This window comes from Chaetodon trifascialis, chromosome 18 (assembly GCF_039877785.1).
Source record: "Chaetodon trifascialis isolate fChaTrf1 chromosome 18, fChaTrf1.hap1, whole genome shotgun sequence".
Taxonomy (NCBI): Eukaryota; Metazoa; Chordata; class Actinopteri; order Chaetodontiformes; family Chaetodontidae; genus Chaetodon; species Chaetodon trifascialis.
Genome location: NC_092073.1, coordinates 13,032,151 through 13,055,572, shown reverse-complemented (window position 1 = coordinate 13,055,572; position 23,422 = coordinate 13,032,151). Strand labels below are relative to the sequence as shown.

General features: G+C 42.8%; 3 protein-coding genes and 1 non-coding gene across 4 annotated transcripts; 2 read left to right on the top strand and 2 right to left on the bottom strand.

The window, feature by feature from the left end:
* The first annotated feature begins 28 nt into the window (after positions 1-28).
* On the top strand, positions 29-4,649 carry cct5 (chaperonin containing TCP1, subunit 5 (epsilon)). The gene is made up of 11 exons (XM_070985964.1): positions 29-254; positions 685-745; positions 984-1,148; positions 1,766-1,964; positions 2,120-2,312; positions 2,985-3,134; positions 3,230-3,349; positions 3,527-3,712; positions 3,801-3,938; positions 4,085-4,265; positions 4,357-4,649. Exons 1-11 carry the CDS (start codon positions 150-152, stop codon positions 4,482-4,484), a joined length of 1,626 nt encoding a protein of 541 aa, XP_070842065.1. The 5' UTR covers positions 29-149; the 3' UTR covers positions 4,485-4,649.
* Positions 4,650-4,668: 19 nt separating this feature from the next.
* Positions 4,669-6,853, bottom strand: cmbl (carboxymethylenebutenolidase homolog (Pseudomonas)). The gene is made up of 6 exons (XM_070985966.1): positions 6,758-6,853; positions 6,286-6,500; positions 6,091-6,198; positions 5,801-5,943; positions 5,520-5,611; positions 4,669-5,307 (listed from the first exon to the last, which is right to left on the bottom strand). The coding sequence occupies exons 2-6, from the start codon at positions 6,498-6,500 to the stop codon at positions 5,128-5,130; spliced, it is 738 nt and encodes a 245-aa protein (XP_070842067.1). The 5' UTR covers positions 6,758-6,853; the 3' UTR covers positions 4,669-5,127.
* Positions 6,854-7,726: 873 nt separating this feature from the next.
* On the bottom strand, positions 7,727-7,800 carry trnat-agu (transfer RNA threonine (anticodon AGU)). The gene has a single exon. It is a non-coding gene; the product is annotated as a tRNA-Thr (tRNA).
* Positions 7,801-8,673: 873 nt separating this feature from the next.
* LOC139346487 (E3 ubiquitin-protein ligase MARCHF6) lies at positions 8,674-22,801 on the top strand. Its single transcript, XM_070985532.1, has 25 exons — positions 8,674-9,082; positions 9,574-9,673; positions 11,648-11,721; positions 11,958-12,101; positions 12,548-12,620; positions 12,772-12,940; positions 13,245-13,434; positions 14,366-14,427; positions 14,561-14,593; positions 14,680-14,731; positions 14,862-14,920; positions 15,018-15,098; positions 15,261-15,329; positions 15,648-15,722; positions 17,256-17,390; positions 17,465-17,685; positions 18,011-18,148; positions 18,278-18,500; positions 19,215-19,284; positions 19,497-19,678; positions 20,016-20,150; positions 20,261-20,350; positions 21,498-21,630; positions 21,757-21,892; positions 22,243-22,801. Exons 1-25 carry the CDS (start codon positions 9,064-9,066, stop codon positions 22,328-22,330), a joined length of 2,751 nt encoding a protein of 916 aa, XP_070841633.1. The 5' UTR covers positions 8,674-9,063; the 3' UTR covers positions 22,331-22,801.
* The last annotated feature ends 621 nt before the right edge of the window (positions 22,802-23,422 follow it).

Here is a 23,422-nt window from a genome sequence, read left to right as displayed (position 1 = left end):
TTGGTTCCTCCCTTCCCGGCCGTGGATCCTTCCAGAAGTCGCCGGCGTTCCCGTGCGGCTTGCAGTTCAGCCACACTCCAGGTTTCCATCGCTAAAAGTCGTTATTTTGTCCCTTGAACACTTATTAAGTGTGTCAATCCCTGGTCAATATGTCCGCTTTGGGGACTCTGGCGTTCGATGAGTATGGGAGGCCTTTCATCATCATTAAAGATCAGGACAAGAAGACGCGGCTGTCGGGCATTGACGCCTTGAAGGTAATGTTACAATGGGCTAGCTAGCATGGCACGTTGGTTAGCAAGCTACTAATTTGTTCTTACTTGCATGACGTTGCATGCCTCAAGGCGACGAAATATGTGTTTATATATATATGTGTGTGATGATATGAGTTCTAAACATATACTCAACTGGCAAGCTGAACTATTGAAAAGCAACAGGATAGCGTTAGCCGATGATTAACGGGTCGTGCTAACATTGAGGCCCATGTGCTTTTAGTGAAGCGTTCATCCGCAGGGTGTTGCTACACGGGGCTCTGCCCACAATGGTCATTTTGGATGCACATCATTTCCATGCTTAAGTTCCAGCTCTTTCTAGGAGATGGCAGCGTCAATCTGTCTTCAGTATAGAGACCAAGAATACGGTGTGATTTAAAATATTAGCTCATATGGAAATGTTTGTTTGTTGCAGTCTCATATTATGGCAGCCAAGGCAGTTGCGTCAACGCTTAAAACATCGTTGGGACCTAATGGTGAGTACAAAACAATGCATTGCAGTCACATCTGACTTCCTCAGAGCAAACTGTGATAACGTTTTACGATTTGAGAGGGCTGCACGCGTGCGCGCGCGCGCGCGTGTGTGTGTAGATGGTGAGCTACTACTTTGTAAATCTGGTATCTTTCCCTCATACAGTTGTGACAGCTGTTTTAATTCTTTGGCGACGATCACAATTGTAACTTCTCCTGAATGATTTTTTTTTTTCCATCTAGGTCTTGACAAGATGATGGTTGACAGGGATGGAGAGGTGACTGTCACCAATGATGGAGCCACTATCCTCAGTATGATGGATGTGGACCACCAGATTGCCAAACTTATGGTGGAACTCTCCAAATCCCAGGATGATGAGACTGGTGATGGAACCACCGGAGTTGTTGGTATGGGAAAGGAAGATTGGGAGTGTAGGGTGCTTTTATTGGCCATTAACTAGGATGTATACCTTTCTGCTGGGTGTTCTGGTAGGATTTAACCTGCTGATTATCACATCACACAACCCGAGATGGTTGCTGAAAAGGAGACAATAACTGTGCAATCATTACACTTACTCACTTAGGGACAGAGTGATAAATGGGCCAAGCATTGCTCTGGAAATAGAACTGCAAGATCATAAAACAAAAATTCAGTGTTACTGTTGTGGAGAAATTTATTGAGGCATTTTTCAGGATTTAATGTGATTGGATTTAAGCCAGGCACTTTGACTTCAGTAATTACAAAACTGTGGTGTGATAAAATATAAAGAATGTGGAATTCATGAGTTTCTGTAAACCCATCTCATGGTCTTGTAGCTTTGATGATGTTGGCTCATAAATACACTGAGACTTTTAAACATCCTGCATTGATATCAGAATGGTGTGCGTTGGGAATATGCCAAATCAAATTTGTTTGACATCAGCGAAATTGTTGCAGCTCTGATCAAGGCAACTTGTCATCTTTAAATCATTTTCCAGCTGTTGCTGGTATTAATGTCTCACTCTGTTCTCCTCTTCCTCCTCAGTGCTGGCTGGGGCTCTGCTTGAGCAGGCTGAGCAGCTGCTGGACCGTGGAATCCACCCCATCCGGATCTCCGATGGTTATGACCAAGCCGCACGCATTGCCATCGAGCAGCTTGACAAAATTGCAGAAACCTTACCATGCGACCCCAACAACACAGAACCACTCATTGAGACGGCCATGACAACACTGGGATCCAAAATGTAAGTCTCGATTTTGCTATAATACCATTAATAGAAACTCTCTCCTGTCTCTTTGGTTTTCAATTTTGACATTGCAAGGGGATTATATAGTCCAAATTTTATTGTGTGACATCAGGTAAGATATTGCGTCTTAAAGTTTTACTGTTGTCTTTCAGTATCAACCGGTGCCACAGACAGATGGCAGAGATTGCAGTGAATGCCATCCTCACTGTGGCAGACATGGAGAGGAAGGATGTAGACTTCGAGCTCATCAAGATGGAGGGTAAAGTGGGAGGCAAGCTGGAGGACACACAGCTCATCAAGGGCGTCATAGTTGACAAAGAGTTCAGCCACCCTCAGATGCCCAAGGTACAAACAAAAGGGAATATCTGATCTACATTTCTTGAGTTTCATCTGTAATCACATGGAATCAAATAGTCGACCTTGTATAAGGACAAATTAAATTCAATAATATATAACATTTCATCTTTAAAATGCCTTAAACAGACTAGATTAATGTTATATGTTCCAACAATGTTTAAACTCTGAAGGTATTCAAGGTAGAGGTGTGTTTCATTTCATCACCTGTCAATTGTGTTTTTCCCCTTTATCCTCTGTAATTGCTATGATTTCTGGGGAAACAGAGGAAACACCAGATGATATGTCTGATTGTGATGAAGGAAGTTGGTGAACTAGCTAGCTATCCGCTCTGTTGTTTACTATTTTTATGTATTCTTTGCTCACAATGGAGGGCAATTATTCATTTTCGTCATTAATGGTGGTTGTTTAACAGTGAAGACCACTCTGATGAGCCAGTGCAACGTCACAGCGTCATCAAACTCTGTCATCTGTTATTGTTTTGATTGAGTGACCCCTAGCAGCAGAGAGGACATACTGTGTGTTTAAATGTGTATGTCTGACACACAGCTATGGAACTATCTGAAAATATCACAGCTTCTTAGCATTTTTTGATGGAGATGTTTTTGTGTTACCACTGTAAGCTAATTATGCTAACATCAGTTCCTTTTTGTCACCGCTCAGGTTCTGAAAGATGCTAAAATTGCTATCCTGACCTGCCCGTTTGAGCCCCCTAAGCCTAAGACCAAGCATAAGTTGGATGTGACCTCTGTGGAGGACTACAAAGCCCTTCAGAAATATGAAAAGGAGAAGTTTCTGGAAATGATTCAACAGGTTAGTACTGCAGCATCGACGGTACAAAAAAACCTGAATTCTTCATATCTACATTGGCACCCGTGGTTAATCTCAAAACTCCTTTTTCTCTTAAGGTCAAAAGCAATGGCGCTAACTTGGCCATCTGCCAGTGGGGCTTTGACGACGAAGCCAATCACCTTCTGCTGCAGAATGAGCTGCCGGCTGTGCGCTGGGTTGGAGGGCCCGAGATTGAGGTGAGAAACGCTAATCATGTAATAGAATTCGGTGATATTAAGTTGCTCTGGGTAAAACTATTTTCACACCCTTCATCACTTCAATCATTCACATTTTATGGTCACATTGTGATGATGTGCAGACTGAATTAAGTAGAATTCATTAAATACATCTGATGTCTGTTGTTTTCTCTGCAGTTGATTGCCATAGCCACAGGAGGCCGCATCGTGCCACGGTTCTGTGAGTTGACTCCAGAGAAACTTGGCACAGCTGGTGTGGTGAAGGAGATCTCCTTCGGCACCACAAAGGATCATATGTTGGTCATCCAGGATTGCAAAAACACAAGGGCCGTAACCATTTTCATCCGTGGAGGCAACAAGATGGTAAGAACCAATGCAACTTTCACTCCATGCTGAGATTTATGTTAATGCACTGCCCTTGGTTCACTTTTTATTTCATCCATCTCATTAGATCATTGAAGAGGCCAAGCGCGCTCTCCATGATGCTCTGTGTGTAATTCGCAATCTGGTCAAAGACAACCGCATCGTGTATGGAGGAGGAGCTTCAGAGATTGCATGCGCTCTGGCTGTCAACCAGGCTGCAGATAAGGTGAGAAACCTATAGAGAGTTTAAGCAAAAATAAGTATACTTTGGAATCAGAATAATTGTGTTTCTAACACATTAAGGCACACTGATTCTTGAGGACACCATTATGATGCTCTGACTGTCTTCATGTCTGCCCTCCTCCTCTCTAGTGCCCATCATTGGAGCAGTATGCCATGAGGTCATTTGCTGATGCCCTGGAAGTAATCCCAATGGCGCTGGCTGAAAACAGTGGGCTGAACCCGATCCAGACCATGACAGAGGTCAGAGCCAGACAGGTCAAAGAGTCCAACTCCTTCCTTGGCATCGACTGTCTTCGCAACAACACCAATGGTAAGAAAGCAACTGTCAGACAATCACAACGCTGCACTTTAAAGTCAAAACAAGACGACGTGATATCAAACGTTGTTTCGCTCCCACACAGACATGAAGCAGCAACATGTGGTCGAGACCCTGATCGGCAAGAAGCAGCAGATCTTGCTCGCCACTCAGGTAGTCAAGATGATCCTGAAGATTGACGACATCAGAAGCCCGGGAGAAAGCGAGGACTGAAGGCCTCCTGGAACACTTTAAAGCTTTCTGAGCTGTTCTGAGGTTTTAGGCACTTCCCCAAGCACCATGTCCAAACCGCACTGCTTATTGCTATTTATCATTTGATACAAAATGTTCAAGCTGTTGTCGTATCAAAGTCCCCATTAAAATGTTGGTCAGTTGAAATTTCTGGACTCTAGTTCTAATTTCAAGCCCCCAGTATTGAACCTGATGATACTTGATCTTTATTCGTGTTTTCCATTCAGCTGTACATTACATGTCTTATTACACACACACACACACACATTTACAATAAGTTGGCAAGCAGATGATGAGCTACGAATGTGATTGTTCAAGATAACACTGCAGACATATTAGCAACAGCCTCCACAATTTAAACATTTAATTTGAAGTTAAAATCACAGTTCTTCAGTATCCAAACATGAACATCTAGACCTCTAAAATACATCCATGAAGAAGCATTTGGAAAACTAGAATGCCGAGAAATTCTGACTAACAATCAGCAACATCAGCTCGCTGTAAATGGCACATTAACGTTTCACATTAAATCTTTTCAGGATTTCGTTTCTTCTTATTATTTGATTAGGTACTTGCAGAAACATGACTAAAAGTACCATTTGCACCTCTGATCGGACCTTCTCATTTACATGTACTTGTTGAGCCACTTGAGCATGTCTGTCCTGGCCTCCTGGATGCTGGGTTTGTCAGCGGCGTTGATGTCCTCTCTCTTGCGGTGGACAAACCCGTGAGTCTGACCAGGAAAGACCTTCACCTGGTAATCCACTGTGCATTTCTCCTTCAGCTGTGTTTCAAGGGCACTCACCTGAGGAGCACAAGGATTCGAGCATTTTAAAGAGAAGTGCTGCGCAAGAGAATTTCCTTTCTGCCATTTCTGCTTTTAATCAGACTAAAAACGATTGCTGGTGCATTTTAACATATGAGATATATATGGGCACTGCTGCAAGTTTAGCATTTGTTGCTCAGGTACCAGGGTTTATTTATGAAAGCTACTAAGTTCTCGTGTCGGCTACAAACCTGGTCTAGTGGAATAACCACATCTTTCTCCGCAAAGATGAACAGCGTCGGACTATTCAGCTTGTACTTGTCCTCCCTTTCACTGACGATCCCTGCACAGCATCACATGAACCCATCATCAAACAGCAACCAATACTGTGCGACAAATTAAACACATTTGTGATTCCCACTCATCTTTTTTTGCACCAAATTATAATTTCCAAACAACATATTTTCTAAACAAAGATTGCAGATTCTTATTACTGTGACGGAGTTAATACACACAGACGCTTCTGGCGTACCGTAGATTGACACTCCGGCTTTAACCTCTGGATATTGCAGCGCAATGTAATGCGAGGCAGCCCCTCCCCAGCAGAAGCCCACTGTTCCAACATGTTTGGCCCCACACTGCTCCTTCAGGTACCTCAGCACTGCATCCACCTCTCTGTGGAAGGAAAAATCAAAAAGGCCTCAAAACAAATGCATACAGGATAGTCAGGTTAATAAATACATGCTATCAGCAAGCTGTTCAAGATACCAGATCATATCAATAAAACACCTACAACTCGGATGATAACAGGGCTTTAGTTACCTGTTAATGTTTGATGGCTTTTTGTCTTGCAGCCACTCCTGAAATTTGGACCAGTCATTCGATGGACTCCACGGCTCCTTTCCAGCGAAGAAGTCTGGACAGACAGTGCTGCTCGGGGCAGAACAATGGCAGAGGAATTCACATGACTGTCACTGTCCACTCTGCCTTGTACAGCACACTGATACTTTTACTCACATGTATCCATTGGCAGCCACCATATCAGCCATGTATCTGGTGTTGGGGAGCTGCCACCCAAAGATGTCCTGTATGACAATGACGGCCTTGTCAGATGCAGAGGATGGTTTCACCACATAAGCTTTGATGTGCTCTATCTGGACCTCCTGGCCGAGCCCCCCATAGTCCATCCGATCACCTATGTCACAGGGGCATGGCTTGGCTTCATTTGCCATCTGCTGACCGACAGACAGGAACAGACAGACAGACAGACAGAAAGTCAGCTGGGAAGAGGGGATCGCAGGTGGGTTTGAAGTAAAAAAGAAAGTTTCTCTACTGTGCGTTTCGACCTGGGAGTCACTCACACGTGATTGTAAAAGCATTTGCGTAACAATGACAGAGCATTTTGCACACATAGCTCTGTTTTTTTTAGTATCGCCTATTTTCCATTTTCAAGAATGTGCAAATCAAGTTGCATAGATCAGATTCATACCGTATTGTCTGACGATGTTTCCAGCAACAGAGGATACAATCCGGAGTCTTTCACGGGGCTCAAAAAGTTGCAGCTAAGTCGGTTATTGCAAAGCTGGTGTGTGATCAGTATCAAAGAATGAGGATCCTGCCGCGACCTTCAGAATAAAAGATGCAAGTTTCTATATGCCATATTTCCTTTAATACACAAGGAGAGCTTGAAAGGTGGACTACATTACAAGAAATTATGAAAAACACCTTGTCGTGGCTGCAATCATAGGCTCATATTTACAGAAAACCGTCAAATTCACACAGAAATTTCAGTCTCATTTCTTGTTTAGGACCTAATATGTTCAGAACTTGGTTGACGCCTGACTGAGTAAAGAGTACCTGACAGCATATGCTCCCTTTAGGCTCTTCTGCAAGCACAATGTTTCTTTTCCCTGTCACATTGATGACACAGAAATATATCTTCCCTTGAATTCTGGGGATTCCAACTCCATCCCATCCATCCTTAAAGCCCCCCAGGATGTGAAATGCTGGATGGCAGAAATCTGCACCCAATAGAACGATAACAAGACAGACGGAATTGTTTCTGGTTCCCCCTCCCATCGCCACAGGGAGTATAGGTGCCACACTTGGGGCCATTGACACCAAACTTTCATATCCATGCCAGGAATCCTGGAGTCTTGGAGTAATGATGAGACAGGACTATTGAGTACACAATGTCGAGATCTTTTGCTCTGTTCTTTGTCTTAAATGCTTCAGCTTTAATGCATTTAAATTGTACTTCACGTTGTCTTCTCGCTCTGTGTGTGGTTTCATCATAAACTTGCTATCAAGCTAGCATCATACACTTCCGGCACCACTCTGTGTTTGCCTGACTTGGCCAAAGTCCTCGATCCAGTCCAGTCGATGTTTCACAACGTCACATAATTCCACATATGTCTTTAAGTTTTGTTTTAGCTTTCTCATACACGTGCTTCTCAAAAGGCACCGCTGGGATTCGAACCCAGGATCTCCTGTTTACTAGACAGGCGCTTTAACCAACTAAGCCACGGCGCCGATGCTACGACCTCGGACACAAAAATATTTCATCTCAACTGTGTCATCTGAAAAGTTATGTAAAGTGATGCGTTCTTACAAAAACAACAATGTACTTCATTGCAAACTTTTCCTTTTCCAACCAAGAAACACTATCGATCTTTAATGTCTCTAACTACGTCATTATGTGCACATATCTCGCTGAGGCTTTTCTCGTGTTTGAACGTATCACCAGCACCATGGTGTTAGAATTAAAACAAAGAAAAAGCAGGTAACCTGTTGGATTGATATTCACCAAAAAACAGAAGATAATTAATATAATCTGTTGCGTTTAGATAAGTTGTGTTTAGAGGCACGAATTGAAAGTAATGTAAAATAAAGTAGCAATTAGTAAGAAGTTAATGGTCAAAGGGCAGAAACATGAATCCCAAATTGCGTTTTAAGTTAACGTAACTGTGCAGTTTTGGGTGCAAATTGTCATAAATGAACAATTAAGTTCTCAACAAAGAACTGACATTTCAAGAGTTATTGTTTTTAAAATACCCAAGCCAAGTAAGAAATTTCTGACAACATGACCAAGTGCTCAGCCTTCGTCTCAACTCTAGTCTCGGTGCAAGTCAATACTACAAAAGTTGTTTGTTCATACAATACCCTGCAGGTGTCGCTGTTTTATTTGGATGGATATTAAATAAACACTTTCTAGAAATTAAAAAAACGAAGAACTTAAGAACATTTTCTGCAGTGCAGGTACAGACGTACATTTCGATTGTGTTTCTGTATCATGTTATCGTAACCGACATTAAAAGATATAATACATAGCTGTCTCTTCACTAACCACGTGACAGTTACCATGGAAGTTCCCGTACCGTAAACCCTGAGCCGTTGCGGTACAGTAAAACTGTTGTGACAGGAGCTAGGAGTGACGTTAGCGCATGCGTTAGCCAGCTCAGCTAGCCATTTGTCTCGCAGGTTTAAACTGTCATTTCAGCAACACGTAGGATGTAACGTTTTCAACGTCTAGTGTTACAGTAAAAACACGCCGTAAAAATAAAACTTGTTGTTTATTCGCTAACGCGGACTGGATGTGAGAGGACACGACGAAGCAAACGCTGGTGGTCAGTCTGTGGGGAAACCATTTTAAGATTGTCAATGCATCCGACACATAAGGATATACTCGTCTCGCTAGCTTAACTTAGCTAGCTAAACGATATTGTCTGTGTCGTGGATGGGTTCGCTGTACAACATACTCCTGGAAGAAACGGTGACCGGTGCTTAGCGAACAACATGGATACTGCCGAAGAAGGTAAATAATCAAAGGCGTCGCTTCTTGCTTGTTGTTGCTGTTTACTAGCGTTAGCTTCGTAAGTGCATTACGGGGAACCAAGGCTGCCACTGAGCCGGCCTGCTCGTGATCAAATCAGCAGGACAGCAGAGCTTAAAATCCTTTCAATGCAGTGTGTGTATTAAGCAAGACGGGAGATGACTGCTACTAAACGTTGTTATCATGGAGCCCAGCTCAATATGAGAGCTGTTAAACAGCAATGTAGTAGAAAGCGAAGGAAAGGACGAGAAGTTATTGGTGATGTCATCAGTCTCTTGTTGTATGGCCATATAGATAAGAAAACGTTTCTCGCGACTTAAATGTCCACTTGGCTTATCTTAGTATCTAACATTACTTGATTGACCCATTTAAAAGACATGTCTATGATCATAACACAGTCCCCCTTGCTTGGCCTTTAGCGACGGGTGTCATATCATATATGTGTTTGTCTGTTTGTTTGTGTGTGTGTGCAGCGGATATTTGTCGTGTGTGCCGCTCTGAGGGGACCCCAGACAAACCCCTGTACCACCCTTGTGTCTGCACTGGCAGTATCAAATTCATCCACCAGGAATGGTAAGTGTGTTTGGCTCTTGAGCTGCCATTAATGTGACCTCCCCTGTCCTCTCCAGACCTCCCCTCCCCAGCAACCCCCCCTAATTAAACATTTACATGTGCATAGACACGGTTAGCAATTAGGCTAAGGTTGGACACTGTGTTCACTTGTTGTCACTCCAAAAAACACTAGGTCCTCTGATATACTCTCAGAAATTAACCCGATGTTCCTGTGCATGACCAAAATAGTGCTGTGCTACACGCACACATTACAATTTATTGTTTCTAAAAGAAGACAATAGAAAGTTCCACATATTTCCAGTTTTTCCAACATGATTGTTGGCTCTATGCACACAAGCACAATGTCTGTAAGAAAGTCAGCCAAGAGAATACATGGTTTCTTCAATGAAATCGGTGTTACATAGGTTGTTTTGCATGCTAATATTACAAGAGGATTACTGTTATAGTTCAGGATGATAAGTACTTGGTGCATAAGTTGCACCATGTTATTCCTATAGTGGTGGCTTGATAATAAATGTAATTGAAGAATCATGAAAGGATGCAGAACAGGTTCATCCTCTGTTACATCCACCTTTAACAGTATCACAGATTACTGGCCTGAGGTGTGGTATTAGCCTGGTGAAAAGAACACCAGGCCTTGCAGGTATTTTGGAGGTTTTGCTTTGTTCTCATCTGTCCTGTGTGTGAGTGTCACTGGTTACAAGAGGGTCAGGTGGATGGAAATCCCCAGGCAGAAGCAGAGGCCACGTCTGGATTGTTCTGTGGTAGCTGTTGAACCTCTGTCTGTATCCATATTCATTCACAGTCATTCACAAGTTTAGAATAACAGTCTATTGTTTGTGGATAGTATATTTGTGCTGAGTGTATGCAGGCTGCAGCTGACCTTAGCTATGTTCACATCTTTCTTTGTGGTTACTTACTAGATAAAAATCAAATACATACAACCCCCCCCCAGCAACACTCAGGTAGCAGAGGCACTATACTTCTTTGGGCTGAAATTTCATTGTTCAGATGGACACAGTCAGCGATGTGTCACAGATGCAGAATTCTTTTGGCAAATCAGGGAATTTTAGGTTATTTCATAAATGACTCTTTTTACAGATGTACACCAGAATTATGTGCTACAATGTGTTGAATTTGAGTTGGTCAGCTAGTTGATATGGTCAGATTGTGACAAACATCCCAGCTGTTGTGTAACTATAATGCGAGTCTTGGTACATCTAAATAAATTGCATTGACAAGCTAGGAAGGATTTTTTTCTTCTGTCACACCCTTGCTTAGTTATGGTACATCATACTGTATCATATAAGGTGAAGTGAGGTCTAAGTATAACCCTGGTACCCTATTTGACAGCTCTTGAATGCCGTCGTTTGCATAGGAAGCAGCTGGTGCAATGGCTCTCTTGCATAACCCAGTAGTTGATCTCAGAGTTTAGCCTATGTCACAACAAACTGGGATGTTGTAATTATGGGTGACATACAAGCACACACCAGCAAAGTAATAACTGATACGCCCTGTTTTGTGAACTCATTATCAGAGAGTGAGTGTTTTACTATGACTGAAACATGACAGTCAGTGTCTGTTGGCTCTTGAAGAGGTTATCTCAGCTGAGCAAGTGTCTTCATCACATCATTGTCTTGTGGTATCCATGAAAAAGATGATGTTGGGTCAACAGTATAGACAACACAGGAGTTGTTTCTAGTGCCAGTGTGTGGTTGAATATTGTTAAACAAAAGTCCTTGTGAATAGAGACCATTAGAGAGAGTGACAATGTCCACACATTGACTATCTATATTTTAAATATTTATTTAAGGATTTTGCAATTGTGTATTTTGGCTGATCAAGTTGTAGATGTGAATATTGAGTTTTCCAGTATCTGTCATGCAAAATTATGTCATAACAACATAAAGGAGCTCATTTTTTTAAGTTGTTGAAACGTGTACTTCTTTTGACCTCCTAAATGTTGCTTTACAGTTTGGTCCAGTGGCTGAAGCACAGCAGGAAAGAGTACTGTGAATTATGCAAGCACAGATTTGCTTTCACACCAAGTAAGTGCTTGTGACATTGATGGATCATTAACTTTAATATATTGAACAGCTTCAAGTTTCCTAAGCAAGCCTTGCAGATGGGGCCATATGGCCCTTTTTTGCAGCCGTCCTTTTTGCATGTGATTATTCATTTGTTGAAAGTCATTTGTTTTGTTGAATAATATTTAACTTTTTTTTTCACACATGAAAGATCATTTAAATGTCTCAAATTCACTCTCTCCCTCCGTCCTCTTCAGTCTACTCCCCAGACATGCCCTCACGTCTGCCCATCCAGGACATTTGTGCCGGCCTGCTGACCAGTGTGGGCACGGCAATCCGCTACTGGTTTCATTACACACTGGTGGCCTTCGCATGGCTTGGGGTGGTTCCTCTCACTGCATGTAAGTAGAAACAAATGCAGACCACAGTGACCTCCTCCACCTTTCTGTTTGTTTCATAGATGTGAAAGTAGATGTTTATTACACCATTATACCATATTAACTCCACATCCACTGTTCTGTTTCAGTCTTAGTGAAAGAAAGTGTCTCACTTCTGGCACATGTGTAGCACACAACACCACTATTTATGAAGTGACCATGACATAAGCTTTACGTTTTAGCTCACGTTACAGTTTAGCACGATCAAGGGAATTATAGCTTTAGCACCACAACATAACAGGCTGTGTGTGCTCCAAGATATGGAAATCCCATTCAGTACTGGCTAGATTATCGCACATAATTCTCACACATTATGTAAGATGTTGCCGTGCAGCATTTTTGAAACATCTTAAATTTCTTTAATATGTGCAAAATGACAAATTTATTTATCTGGTCTCTCTCTGTCTCAGGTCGCATCTACAAGTGTCTGTTTACCGGCTCTGTGAGCTCACTTTTGACACTGCCGTTGGACATGCTCTCTACGTGAGTGATGATGCCATCATTCTCCAGTGCTACGCACACTAGCATGGAAAATTAATGCTGAACTTAGTGAATGCTAGTCAGTTGTACTTGACTTTTAAAGGACCATACCAGTGTTTTTTGCATGTTTATACATGTGTTTGTGCTCCCGCAGAGAGAACCTGCTTGCAGACTGTCTACAGGGCTGCTTTGTGGTCACCTGCACACTGTGTGCATTTATTAGCCTGGTCTGGCTCAGAGAACAGATAGTCCATGGTGGCGCACCCCAGTGGTTAGAGCAGCACCAGCCACCGCCGCCAAATGCAGCCGGACAAGCTAATGAGGTACTCTTCTCGATTGATTGACAATGAGGCCATGTAATTTCTTCTATTTAAAAAAAGCGGAAAGTATTAAAATGAATAATTGCTCAATGATACTGCCTTCTGAGAATGTCATCATTTTCTTTGTGTGTCTTTTATCTTCATATGCATAATTTAGATTCCATATCCGACCATAACCCATGCATCCACATGGCACTATCCTTGCCTGACATACTTGTACAGCCAATCTTAATCACACATACGCACAAAATCCCCTTACTGTCATCTCCCCATATTAAAGCCATGTATCCTCTCCCCTCGCCCTCAGGCACAAGCAGCAGGCCAGGGAGCGGCGGATGAGCCCCCTGCAGCCCAGCCAGCCCCTGCTGATCCACCAGCCCAGAATGAAGCGGAGCCTGAGCCCCCTGATGTCCCCCCGGAACAAGGTGATGACCCTGAGCTGGAAGAAGAGGAGGGAGCAGCAGCTGAAGATGCAGACCCCAACAATGGAGCACAAGGTTGGAATTTGATCTTGATTCGTGTTAGAATTAATGTAAATTCATTACAATATGAGTTTTTTCTGACTGGTGTGATTTTGGTCAGAAGAGTTGTCAGGCTGTGTAATGGTTGTGATCAGTAGATAAGTTCATTTTAAGACATGTACTCGCATAAGCAAACACTGATTGCTTTCCATCACATGTGATTCCACCACATTTCACATTGTGTTCTGCCTGGTCAGATTTTATGGAGATAGACTGGAGTGCGTCACTTTCCAAAATTTAATAGCTTATCCTCACAAAACACTGTGAAAGTGCTGTCTGTGCTCAAGTGAAATGGAGCTGAACGCAATGAATCAAGTGTTTCCAAAATCTCCAACAAACAAGAGAGCTGTTGGAGCAGCGTCTTTTCACGACAGACACCAACAGGGTTTATGGAAACGCAGTCTGAAAGCACTGAGAAACACTAGAACAAACTGCACCGCCATTAGAGCAAACAAACAGTTTCCACAATGGTCTCATTTATCATTTTGCCAAGGCATCACAATTAATTTGAGAATAATACAACGACGTGTCAAAATGCCACCCGTAGCACTCATATCAGACTGATTTGTTTTGTTTTACCATGGTTAATGGTCTGACTTTGCAGCAGACGAGGCAGAATGGCCTGATAATGAATTGTGATTGAATTCTGCATTATTCTAGCTATGGGGTGTCACCGCAGCTAAATGAATGCAGTGGAAAATTCTCACAATAGGTTGCTCTGCAATTTGGGGCTAACAGATTTATCCAGAACAGCATTAATAATGTAACAATAACGGCCTCCTTAAGTGTTATTTTTCTGTGCTGTTAGTCAAAGCCAACTCGAAAACATTCGACCAGACCAACACAATACCAGCGTTCTACTTTCTCCATATGATGCATTGTAATAAGCTGATATCTTTCTGTGTAGATGACATGAATTGGAACGCTCTGGAGTGGGACAGAGCGGCAGAGGAGCTCACCTGGGAAAGGGTAACTCTGCATGACATTACTGATCTCCAAACAGCCCCATCACCATTTAGAAAACTGCTATCAGAGGGCTGTCTATTTGTGTTCCACATCAATGCACCTGAAAAACTCAAAATCGTCCATTTCCCTTCTTTAGATGCTTGGCCTGGATGGCTCACTGGTATTTTTGGTAAGTCTTTATGTCTGTAATTGTCTTTTTCTTTTTCACAGATTTGTACAATGAGTTTGTAAGTCTCTTATGTCTTTGTCTTGTAGGAGCATGTTTTTTGGGTAGTGTCTCTCAACACACTCTTCATCCTGGTATTTGGTGAGTAGACTAAAACAAACATTTATCATTGCGTTTATTAAAGTGCAATGAAGTTGTAGTTGCTTGTATTTCTCTGTCCTAGTTTTTAAGTCGCCGTGGGATAAATGTCTCCTTGTTTTTCCTCATTCAGCATTTTGTCCCTACCACATCGGGCACTTCTCTGTTGTGGGTCTTGGCTTTGAGGAATATGTAAGGAACTGTTCTCATCAGCTCAGCATTATTATTCAGTATTGCGTCTCTCCAACTGTGATTAATTGCTCGGCGATAACTGTGTGCTTTTCTTCAGGTCCAAGCCTCCCACTTCGAGGGCTTAATCACAACCATAGTGGGCTACATACTTCTGGCCATGACGCTCATCCTCTGCCATGTATCCTTTTGCCATCAATCCCCTGCACGCCGCTGTATGTCAGATATGATCCCATCTGCTGTAGCCTCACAATATTACAAGGACAGACATGTGAAATGTGTTCTGCTCGGCTTGTGCGGGTGTAAATGTGCAAGCAGTGTTGATCCTTAACGGCTGTCTCAGGGACTGGCTGCTCTGGTCAGGTTCCAGCGCTCCCGACGTCTCCTGGGAGTCTGCTACATTGTTGTCAAGGTAACGCCTCTGAGTGCATTTCTGCTTTGTGTAACCCATGTGGCCACCGTCCTTGGAAATAGAGACAGAAATATTCACATACTGACATTTACGACCTGAGCACAACACTGAAACTGAGGAAGGTTTTTTTTTGCAATTGTGCGCAGAAGCCGATTGACTGCAGTGACCTAAAGATAAATTTGTGAAACTTAGTCCACTAAAAAGCTGAATGTAGCATTAAGTTTCATATTTCTGTATTTATAGAGCTTTTATCGAGTTGTTAATGTAGCTACATATGGTGTAAAGTGTTACTGAGACACATCTCTGCTCCCATTACAGGTCTCTCTGCTGGTTGTGGTGGAGATTGGTGTTTTTCCACTCATCTGCGGCTGGTGGCTTGACATCTGCTCTTTAGTAAGGCTCTCCTTCTCATTGAGTTCAATACATCTCTTTTAATCTGTGAATATGTCTTATTCTTGTGTTTAAAAACCCCAGCTTCTCTGGTTTTTATTAAAGTGTTCTAATGTTAAGATTACTAAGCTTCATGGTAATAAGGTTCATTTTGTGTCTCATCCTTGGCTGATGTAGTCACAGATGAGGGTTGTTTTTTAGTGACGCATGCTTTTCTGAAACAGTATCCGTGTTTTCTACAAGCCTCAAAAGGTTCCTCTCATGTCGGTGACAGCTAATCTTGCTGTGACATTTCAGTGGATGCTTACGTGTTGTTTTAACACAATTTGTGGAAATGAGAGTGGCGCTCTCTACACTGCAGAAGCATCTGTCACAGGGCCATTGAAGTGGCTTTTAACAGGGCTGTTCGGCACAGAAACAGAAGCAGATGCTGTTGATCACACGGTTCATACATTTATTAACACAGAAAAACAGAAACACAAACTGGGTTGGACATTTGGAGTGAGTTGCATATGCTTCTGCGTTGTGGTTTCCATATCTGCAAGTTCCCATGTGTCAGTGAGGTTTCATTCATTGACGCTAAACCAAGTCCCTCTTCACCTCCAGTGCCCACTTAAGCTTTCCCACAGACGCTACTCTTTCTACATGTTGAAGTGTCCTTGGACAAGATGCTGAACCTCAAACTGCTCTCAGTGCTGTGCCATTGGTGTATGAGTGTGTGTGGATGGTTATCGCTCCTGATGAGCAGGTGGCACTTTGCATAGTTGCCTCTGCCATCAGTGCATGTGTGTGTGAATGTGTGTGCAAGTGGTCAGTCAGACTAGAAAAGCGTTGTAGAGGTCCAGTCTGCTTGGCCCTTTTTAAAGAGAGATACCGCAGTACCGCCATAAAGAAGACCCGTCTTTACACTGACCAAACCACGCTGACGTAAGGCCGTCCCAGTGTTTAAGATAGCTTGTGGGCATTAGGCAAGCAAAAGAGGCGTGATGTGTCACACAGCAGCATTTTACATAGACATCGTTTGGCACTATTACTATCTCTGCTATGGGCTTAATGATGGAACAACAATACACCCACCCATTTCATGTTTGTATGTGTTATACAGAACGGCGAGACAGAATATCAGTACAACATTCCCGCCTTGAACCTGCTGTATAAAAGGGGCTAGTGTAAACCAGCGGGTATGTTTTCATAAACCTGTCCCGAGCCAATCAGCCCGCCTCAGAACAGGTGGAGCAGTGTGCAGCAGAAGGGAACCACGTCCCTCCTGCTCTGCAGCTGTTCACCTGTGAAAAGAATCTAATTGGCCTGAAAATGAACTTCGTGGAATGAGCTATATTTATCATTTCAGTCTGTCCCACAAATTAAATTGAGCTTCTGACAAAGCTAGTTGGGTCTCTGCTGTGATGATGTTGTCAGAGGTTGTCATAAATATGTAAAAGAAATAGGACAGAAATATCTAAAAAGATTAGAAATAAGACTAAAACACAACACTGATTATGAATCAGTCTAAATGCCATCTTTTTCCCCCTGTAGGAGATGTTTGATGCCTCCCTGAAAGACAGAGAGTTGAGTTTTAAATCAGCCCCTGGTACCACCATGTTTCTGCACTGGCTTGTGGGAATGGTCTACGTCTTCTACTTCGCTTCTTTCATCCTCCTACTGAGAGAGGTAAGATCCTGACAACCTGAAATCCTAATTTTAAAAAGCTCTTGTTCTAACTTGTTTCGAAACTTGTCCATCAGGTGCTGAGGCCGGGAGTGCTGTGGTTTCTGAGAAACCTCAATGACCCAGATTTTAACCCAGTGCAGGAAATGATTCACCTGCCCATCTACAGACACCTTCGGCGGTTCATCCTGTCTGTGGTCGTGTTCGGCTCTATCGTGTTGCTGATGCTGTGGCTTCCCATCAGGCTGATCAAACTACTGCTTCCCACCTTCCTCCCATATAACGTCATGCTCTACAGGTAACCAGCAGACATAACAAAATGATACGTCACAGAGCAATAGACGGTCTGAAAGCTGCTGCTTTGTCTCTCTGAAATGTCGTGTGAAGCCGCCTCCTCTTCAGGCCACAACATCTTACAACAGCACAACAGAGGAAATACTGACCACATCGCCAACATGAAAGGCCGATTAAAAATAGCAAGAGGAACAAGAGAGCTCAGATATAGTTGAACAGAAATCTTGAGCACAAGAGTTGTTCTGTGTAACTATGTGGTTAGTGACCTGGCTCACGCTGTTGAAATGGCTTTTTCTGACCTCCACCTCTTTCCACCTCCGTACCCTCAGCGATGCTCCGGTCAGCGAGCTGTCTTTGGAGCTGTTATTACTTCAGGTTGTGCTGCCGGCTCTGTTGGAGCAGGGACACACTCGCCAGTGGCTCAAAGGCCTGGTCAGGGCCTGGACAGTCAGTGCTGGATATTTATTGTGAGTCAATAAGTTTGAGTCCACCTTAACACATTTTGTTTTTTCAGTCCTCACCACACATTTTCTTCTTAAGTCCCTGATTTTCCTCAGATTGTCAGTCTATAACCAAACACATCTTAACCCCCACAGAGACCTCCACTCCTACCTCCTCGGGGAGCAGGAGGACAATGATGCCAACCAGCCTGTGAACAACAACAACAATAACAACCCTCCCCCTGGTCACCATAATAACAACAACAACCCTGCGCCAGCTGTTGGCGAGGGGCTGCATGCGGCCCATCAGGCCATCCTGCAGCAAGGGGGACCAGTGGGATTCCAGCCTTACCACAGACCCCTTCGCTTCCCATTCAGGGTGAGAAAGTCTGAATGTTGTTTGTTGTTTTTTTAGAGTGTAGTTTCTTCACATTTGATTTTTTTCTGTTAAATTTGCAATTCTTAGTTGCATGAATTCCAGATGACATATGAACTTTGCCAGTGTTGTTAGCATGGTTTTATTGTCAGCAAAAACCCACAATTGCAATGTGTATTTAAGGCAGCCTAGTCAGTTTTAGTAAGACAGTAGAGAACGCTATAATTAGCACTCAATGTTTTCCAGGCAAATGCAAATTAAGATACGTCTGTTTTTGAAAGCAAACATACTCTGAAGTGGTAATGCACCAAATTAAGTTAACAGTGTCTGAATGTGTTGTCGTTCATATAGAACGTAGTATAAAATAGAGGCTTTGCTTCCACTAAGTTTCTGTTCAAATTAAGAAAATAAAATTCAAGGGCCACCTAGTAATTGTGGTTTTCCTCACATGTAGAACTGTGCCAACATCGTAGGTACCACTTACTCTACATCTGAAGCCATAAAACTCAACTGCCTCTCATTACACCCCTCCTCCTCCATGATGAACCTTTTGCTCTGCTTGTGCACTGTTAGAATTGCCCTACATTTACCAGCTGTGGACAGCATAGATGCATTTCTACAGTGTTTCACAGAAAAGGGAATCCAATTCAAACATGTCCAAGCTTGATTACTTCACTTCATTCACTTTTATTCTGAAACTTGTCGTCTTTTCTCCAGATTGTGCTGCTTATAGCATTCATGTGCATCACTCTGCTGGTGGCCAGTCTGGTGTGCCTAACTCTACCAGGTGAGCATAAAGCACAACCAGCAATTTTCTACTTTGTAGGCCCACACCCAAACCATAATTAAAGGGTGAAACCGTATTATATATGCCTGTATCTGCTGTTCTTTTTGAAGTCCGAGCTCAAAGAGTACTTTACTCCCAGGCCTGAGGATCACCGTCCAGCTGGAAATAGTTGAAAAGTGGTCATGTTTGTTTTGTCACGTGTGTGTTTTCAGTGTTCACCGGGCGCTGGCTGATGTCCTTCTGGACAGGAAGCTCCAAAATCCACGAGCTGTATACGGCAGCCTGCGGCCTGTATGTCTGCTGGCTGTCTATCAGAGGAGTCACTGTGCTGCTGGCCTGGATGCCCCAGGGACGCACCGTCATCATGCACAAAGTCCAGGAGTGGACGCTCATGGTAGGTTTCTGCGAGCAGCCTCTGCTGTTGCCAAACACCAAAACTGGGCAGCAGATTGGTGAGGTAATTAACTGCTCTCTGTCCAGCAATTAGATTGTCTCGAGCCGGACCTGAATGTGATGTTTTTGTTAAGTGGTTGGCTGCTTATTACAAGCTCATTAGCCGATATCTCAGATGTACCCACAGCTGCCTTGGAGTAATATCCCAACCCTGTAGCTTTTACTCAAGTCATTAACTCTGCCACTGCTGCAACAGTGTTGTGCCAAGAAGGACAAAACCTGGCACTATCAGAGGGGAATAAAACTTAAACTACCATACTGCTGCTTTATTTGTGCAGATTCTGAAGACCCTGGTCGTAGCTCTGCTGGTTGCTGGAGTCATCCCGCTGCTACTGGGTCTGCTGTTTGAACTGGTCATTGTGGCTCCTCTCAGGGTACCCCTGGACCAGACACCCCTCTTCTACCCTTGGCAGGTACGACTTTTGGTGTTGGTGTTGAAATTGTTCCTTCACCCTGTTTGATAATGAGAATTCCCAGTGCTTGTATCCATGTTCATCCACACTGATAACTCTGTTACGCATAGGACTGGGCTCTTGGAGTGCTCCATGCCAAAATCATTGCTGCCATCACCCTCATGGGCCCTCAGTGGTGGCTGAAGACTGTTATTGAGCAGGTGGGTTTTACATTTACATACACTTTAGCTAAACATATAATGACCTTATGATGCTGTGTATTCTCCTTTTGACCCGCTGTAAGAAATTGTTTGTAGTCTCTCTCCACCCTCCTGCTGCGTGCGTCCGTTGCGTGTCCAAAGAGGGAAAAAAAAAAAATCGACACAGCGTAGCTTACTGGTAGCCTGCAGCTGCAGTTTTCACTGCTGGAGTCAGAGACGTATCCAATTCCTACATTGACCCTCACTGTCCACCACCACGACGGTTGTCTAGCAGCTACCTCAGTGTTTCCTCTGGTGACATTTATCCTCGGTAGTGGTGTTTCACACAAATCGGCTGCAGCGACATTGCATAAACAAGGACCTTATATGTCGCCTCTGTGACAGAACACAATTCACGGTCTTTCAGTTACTATCATGCTTATGTAGCAATGTCACCGCTGACAAATCTTACTTAACTACCTCATAGCATGCATTTTCTGTTTCGGCTAGCCTGTGTTACATATTCACGTTCAGGTTAGCCACAGGGCCACCTTCCTTAGAGGAGACACGGTGGCTTTTTGCTGGTGAGAAGAATCAGGCTGCTGTTGTAAAGTACCCTTCTGCCATCTAGTGACTCTTGTTTTTGTGTTGAACAGTTCATTCCCAGCTGACTGGTGAAATACATTATTTTTATTACATTTTAAATAAATTATTCAAAGGTCCCCTCCACACATGTACTCAGGCATACATAAAAATGTCAAATGTGTGTCTGATGTGTATTTTGCAGAACAAAAAGTAGAATCACCACGTCGAGTCCTCAAAATGGCACCTACTTCATGTCCCTCATTAAAAATTCCATAATATATAAATATTGGACCATGATTAGCTTCCAGAGAGTTGATGGTGTCACAAATCATGCTCGAAGGCCTCCTTGTGTCAAACTCTGCACAGTGAAGAGAGTCTATTTATATTCTGTATGCAGTATATAAAAAGAGCAGCGGGGCAGTTGAGTGGTTAGTCTGCGCTTCAGCAGGAGAACCAGGATTTAAGCTCCCGTGTCCCTGAGCCCAGAGATCCCTACACATCCATAGATGCTGTTTTGTAGATGACTTTTAACTCTACGTTGTCATTTTCTGTACAATATAACAACTGTAAACTTTCCCTTTAGGTTTATGCAAATGGGATTCGCAACATTGATCTCCAGTTCATCATCCGTAAGCTGGCAGCTCCAGTCATCTCAGTGCTGCTGTTGTCTTTGTGTGTGCCGTATGTGATCGCTGCAGGGGTGGTGCCTGCTGTCGGTGAGTGTCTGACTACATGTAAACCAATGACAAAGTCTGTTAGTTTACATTTTGTTCTCTGTCCCTGTCAATTTGTTCATTTCACCTACTGGAGCACCACCCTGAAACAATGTGTAACCTTTACAGGAGTTACTCCAGAGATGGAGATTCTAATGCAGAGGAGGATCTACCCCTTCCTCTTGATGGTGGTCTCACTTATCGGCATCCTGTCCTTCCAGATCCGACAGTTTAAACGCCTTTATGAACACATCAAGAACGACAAGTAAGTTTTTTTATACATCCACTGTGCACAGGCACAGCAGAGGTGACACTGACATACAGAATAGATAAGAAAATAGATAAATTAAACAAAACATCAACAAAACAGAACAGCAAAAATCACCTGTTCACAGCCTGGTTTGCATATCCAAAGCAATACCTGTTTTCAGGAGGTAAGAGGCATAGTTAAACATGCTACAAAGAAATACATCACATCAGATTTCAGGGTGGATCCACGCAGCGAGAATCTTATTTTTTAAGTTCATTCATGTTCCAAGGCTGCAAATTAAAGAGGAAAAAATGTCATCTCGGTGCTGGAAAGTCTGAGTATCGCTATCATCTCTCTCTTTGCAGGTACCTGGTTGGACAGAGGCTTGTCAACTATGAACGGAAAGCTGGACGAGCAAGCTCTGTCCCGCCCTCCAACCCCATCGCAGAGTAGAGTTTTGTGTCACCCGTTGCCACATTTTTGCACCTGTTACCCTGCGTACACCCTGCCTCCCTGACCCTTTTTTTGATTTTCGACTCAGTCCTTGAACCGTAATCCTTTTGAATCTCCTGTGGATCTTGGTGGGTTTGATGGATGTCATTCAGTTGCTTGAATTCCCTTTCACCCCCATCAATGGTGGGAGTGGGGAAGTGTATTATAATCTTGGGACACCAGAGGAAATCCCCCTCAGAGGAACGGAGTAGGCAGGAGGGCGAGGGTTAGAGGTCTGATTTGAAACTCAACATTTGTATTGTCGTTCATGCCTTGCTTTGTAAAGTGCTGCCTGATAATTGTACATGTGTAAATACTTTGATCGCAGACTTTGTCTTAAAAAAAAAAAAAAAGACGGACGTGGATTAATGCAATGACCATTGTACATCTTAAAAGTGTATGTATAATTTATTAAATCAAACTGACAATTTATGTTTCTCTTTGTCTGTGTTCTTTAGATGAGCACATTCCTGTATATGTTGTAGGAATGCACTGGTCCAGTTTTTTCAGTTCTGATCTGATACCTGAATTTGGGAACCAGAATCAGAAAAATCAGACTCAGAATCAGAAAAAGCTTTATTGCCAAGTACGATTTTACACATACGAGGAATTTGCTTTGGTGAGGTTGGTGCATGACACATCTATCAAGAAGGAGCAATTAAAAAGTTAAAAATATGACAGTAAGTAAATAATATAAAAATAAGAAAATAAGTAAAAAAATACGACAATAGAAGAACTGTAACAGTAGTAAAAGAAAAAATCTCACAATATAAATATATGTACACGTCTTTTTTTTAACAGAAAAAACTTGGAGAAAACAAAACCATCAAAATAAACAGGAATCAAAATTGTTTAATAATAATCATCATAAACTTCATTTGCAGAGCACCTTTCATGCAGGAATTGAAGCTCAAAATGATTTACAAGAAGAGATCACACGCACCAAGTTACATTTAATGAGTTCTTTCATAGACTTAAACAGAGAATTGAATAGATCTGTATACCCGACGCAGCTACATGTATTAATATCAGACCAATATCTGATAACAGTAT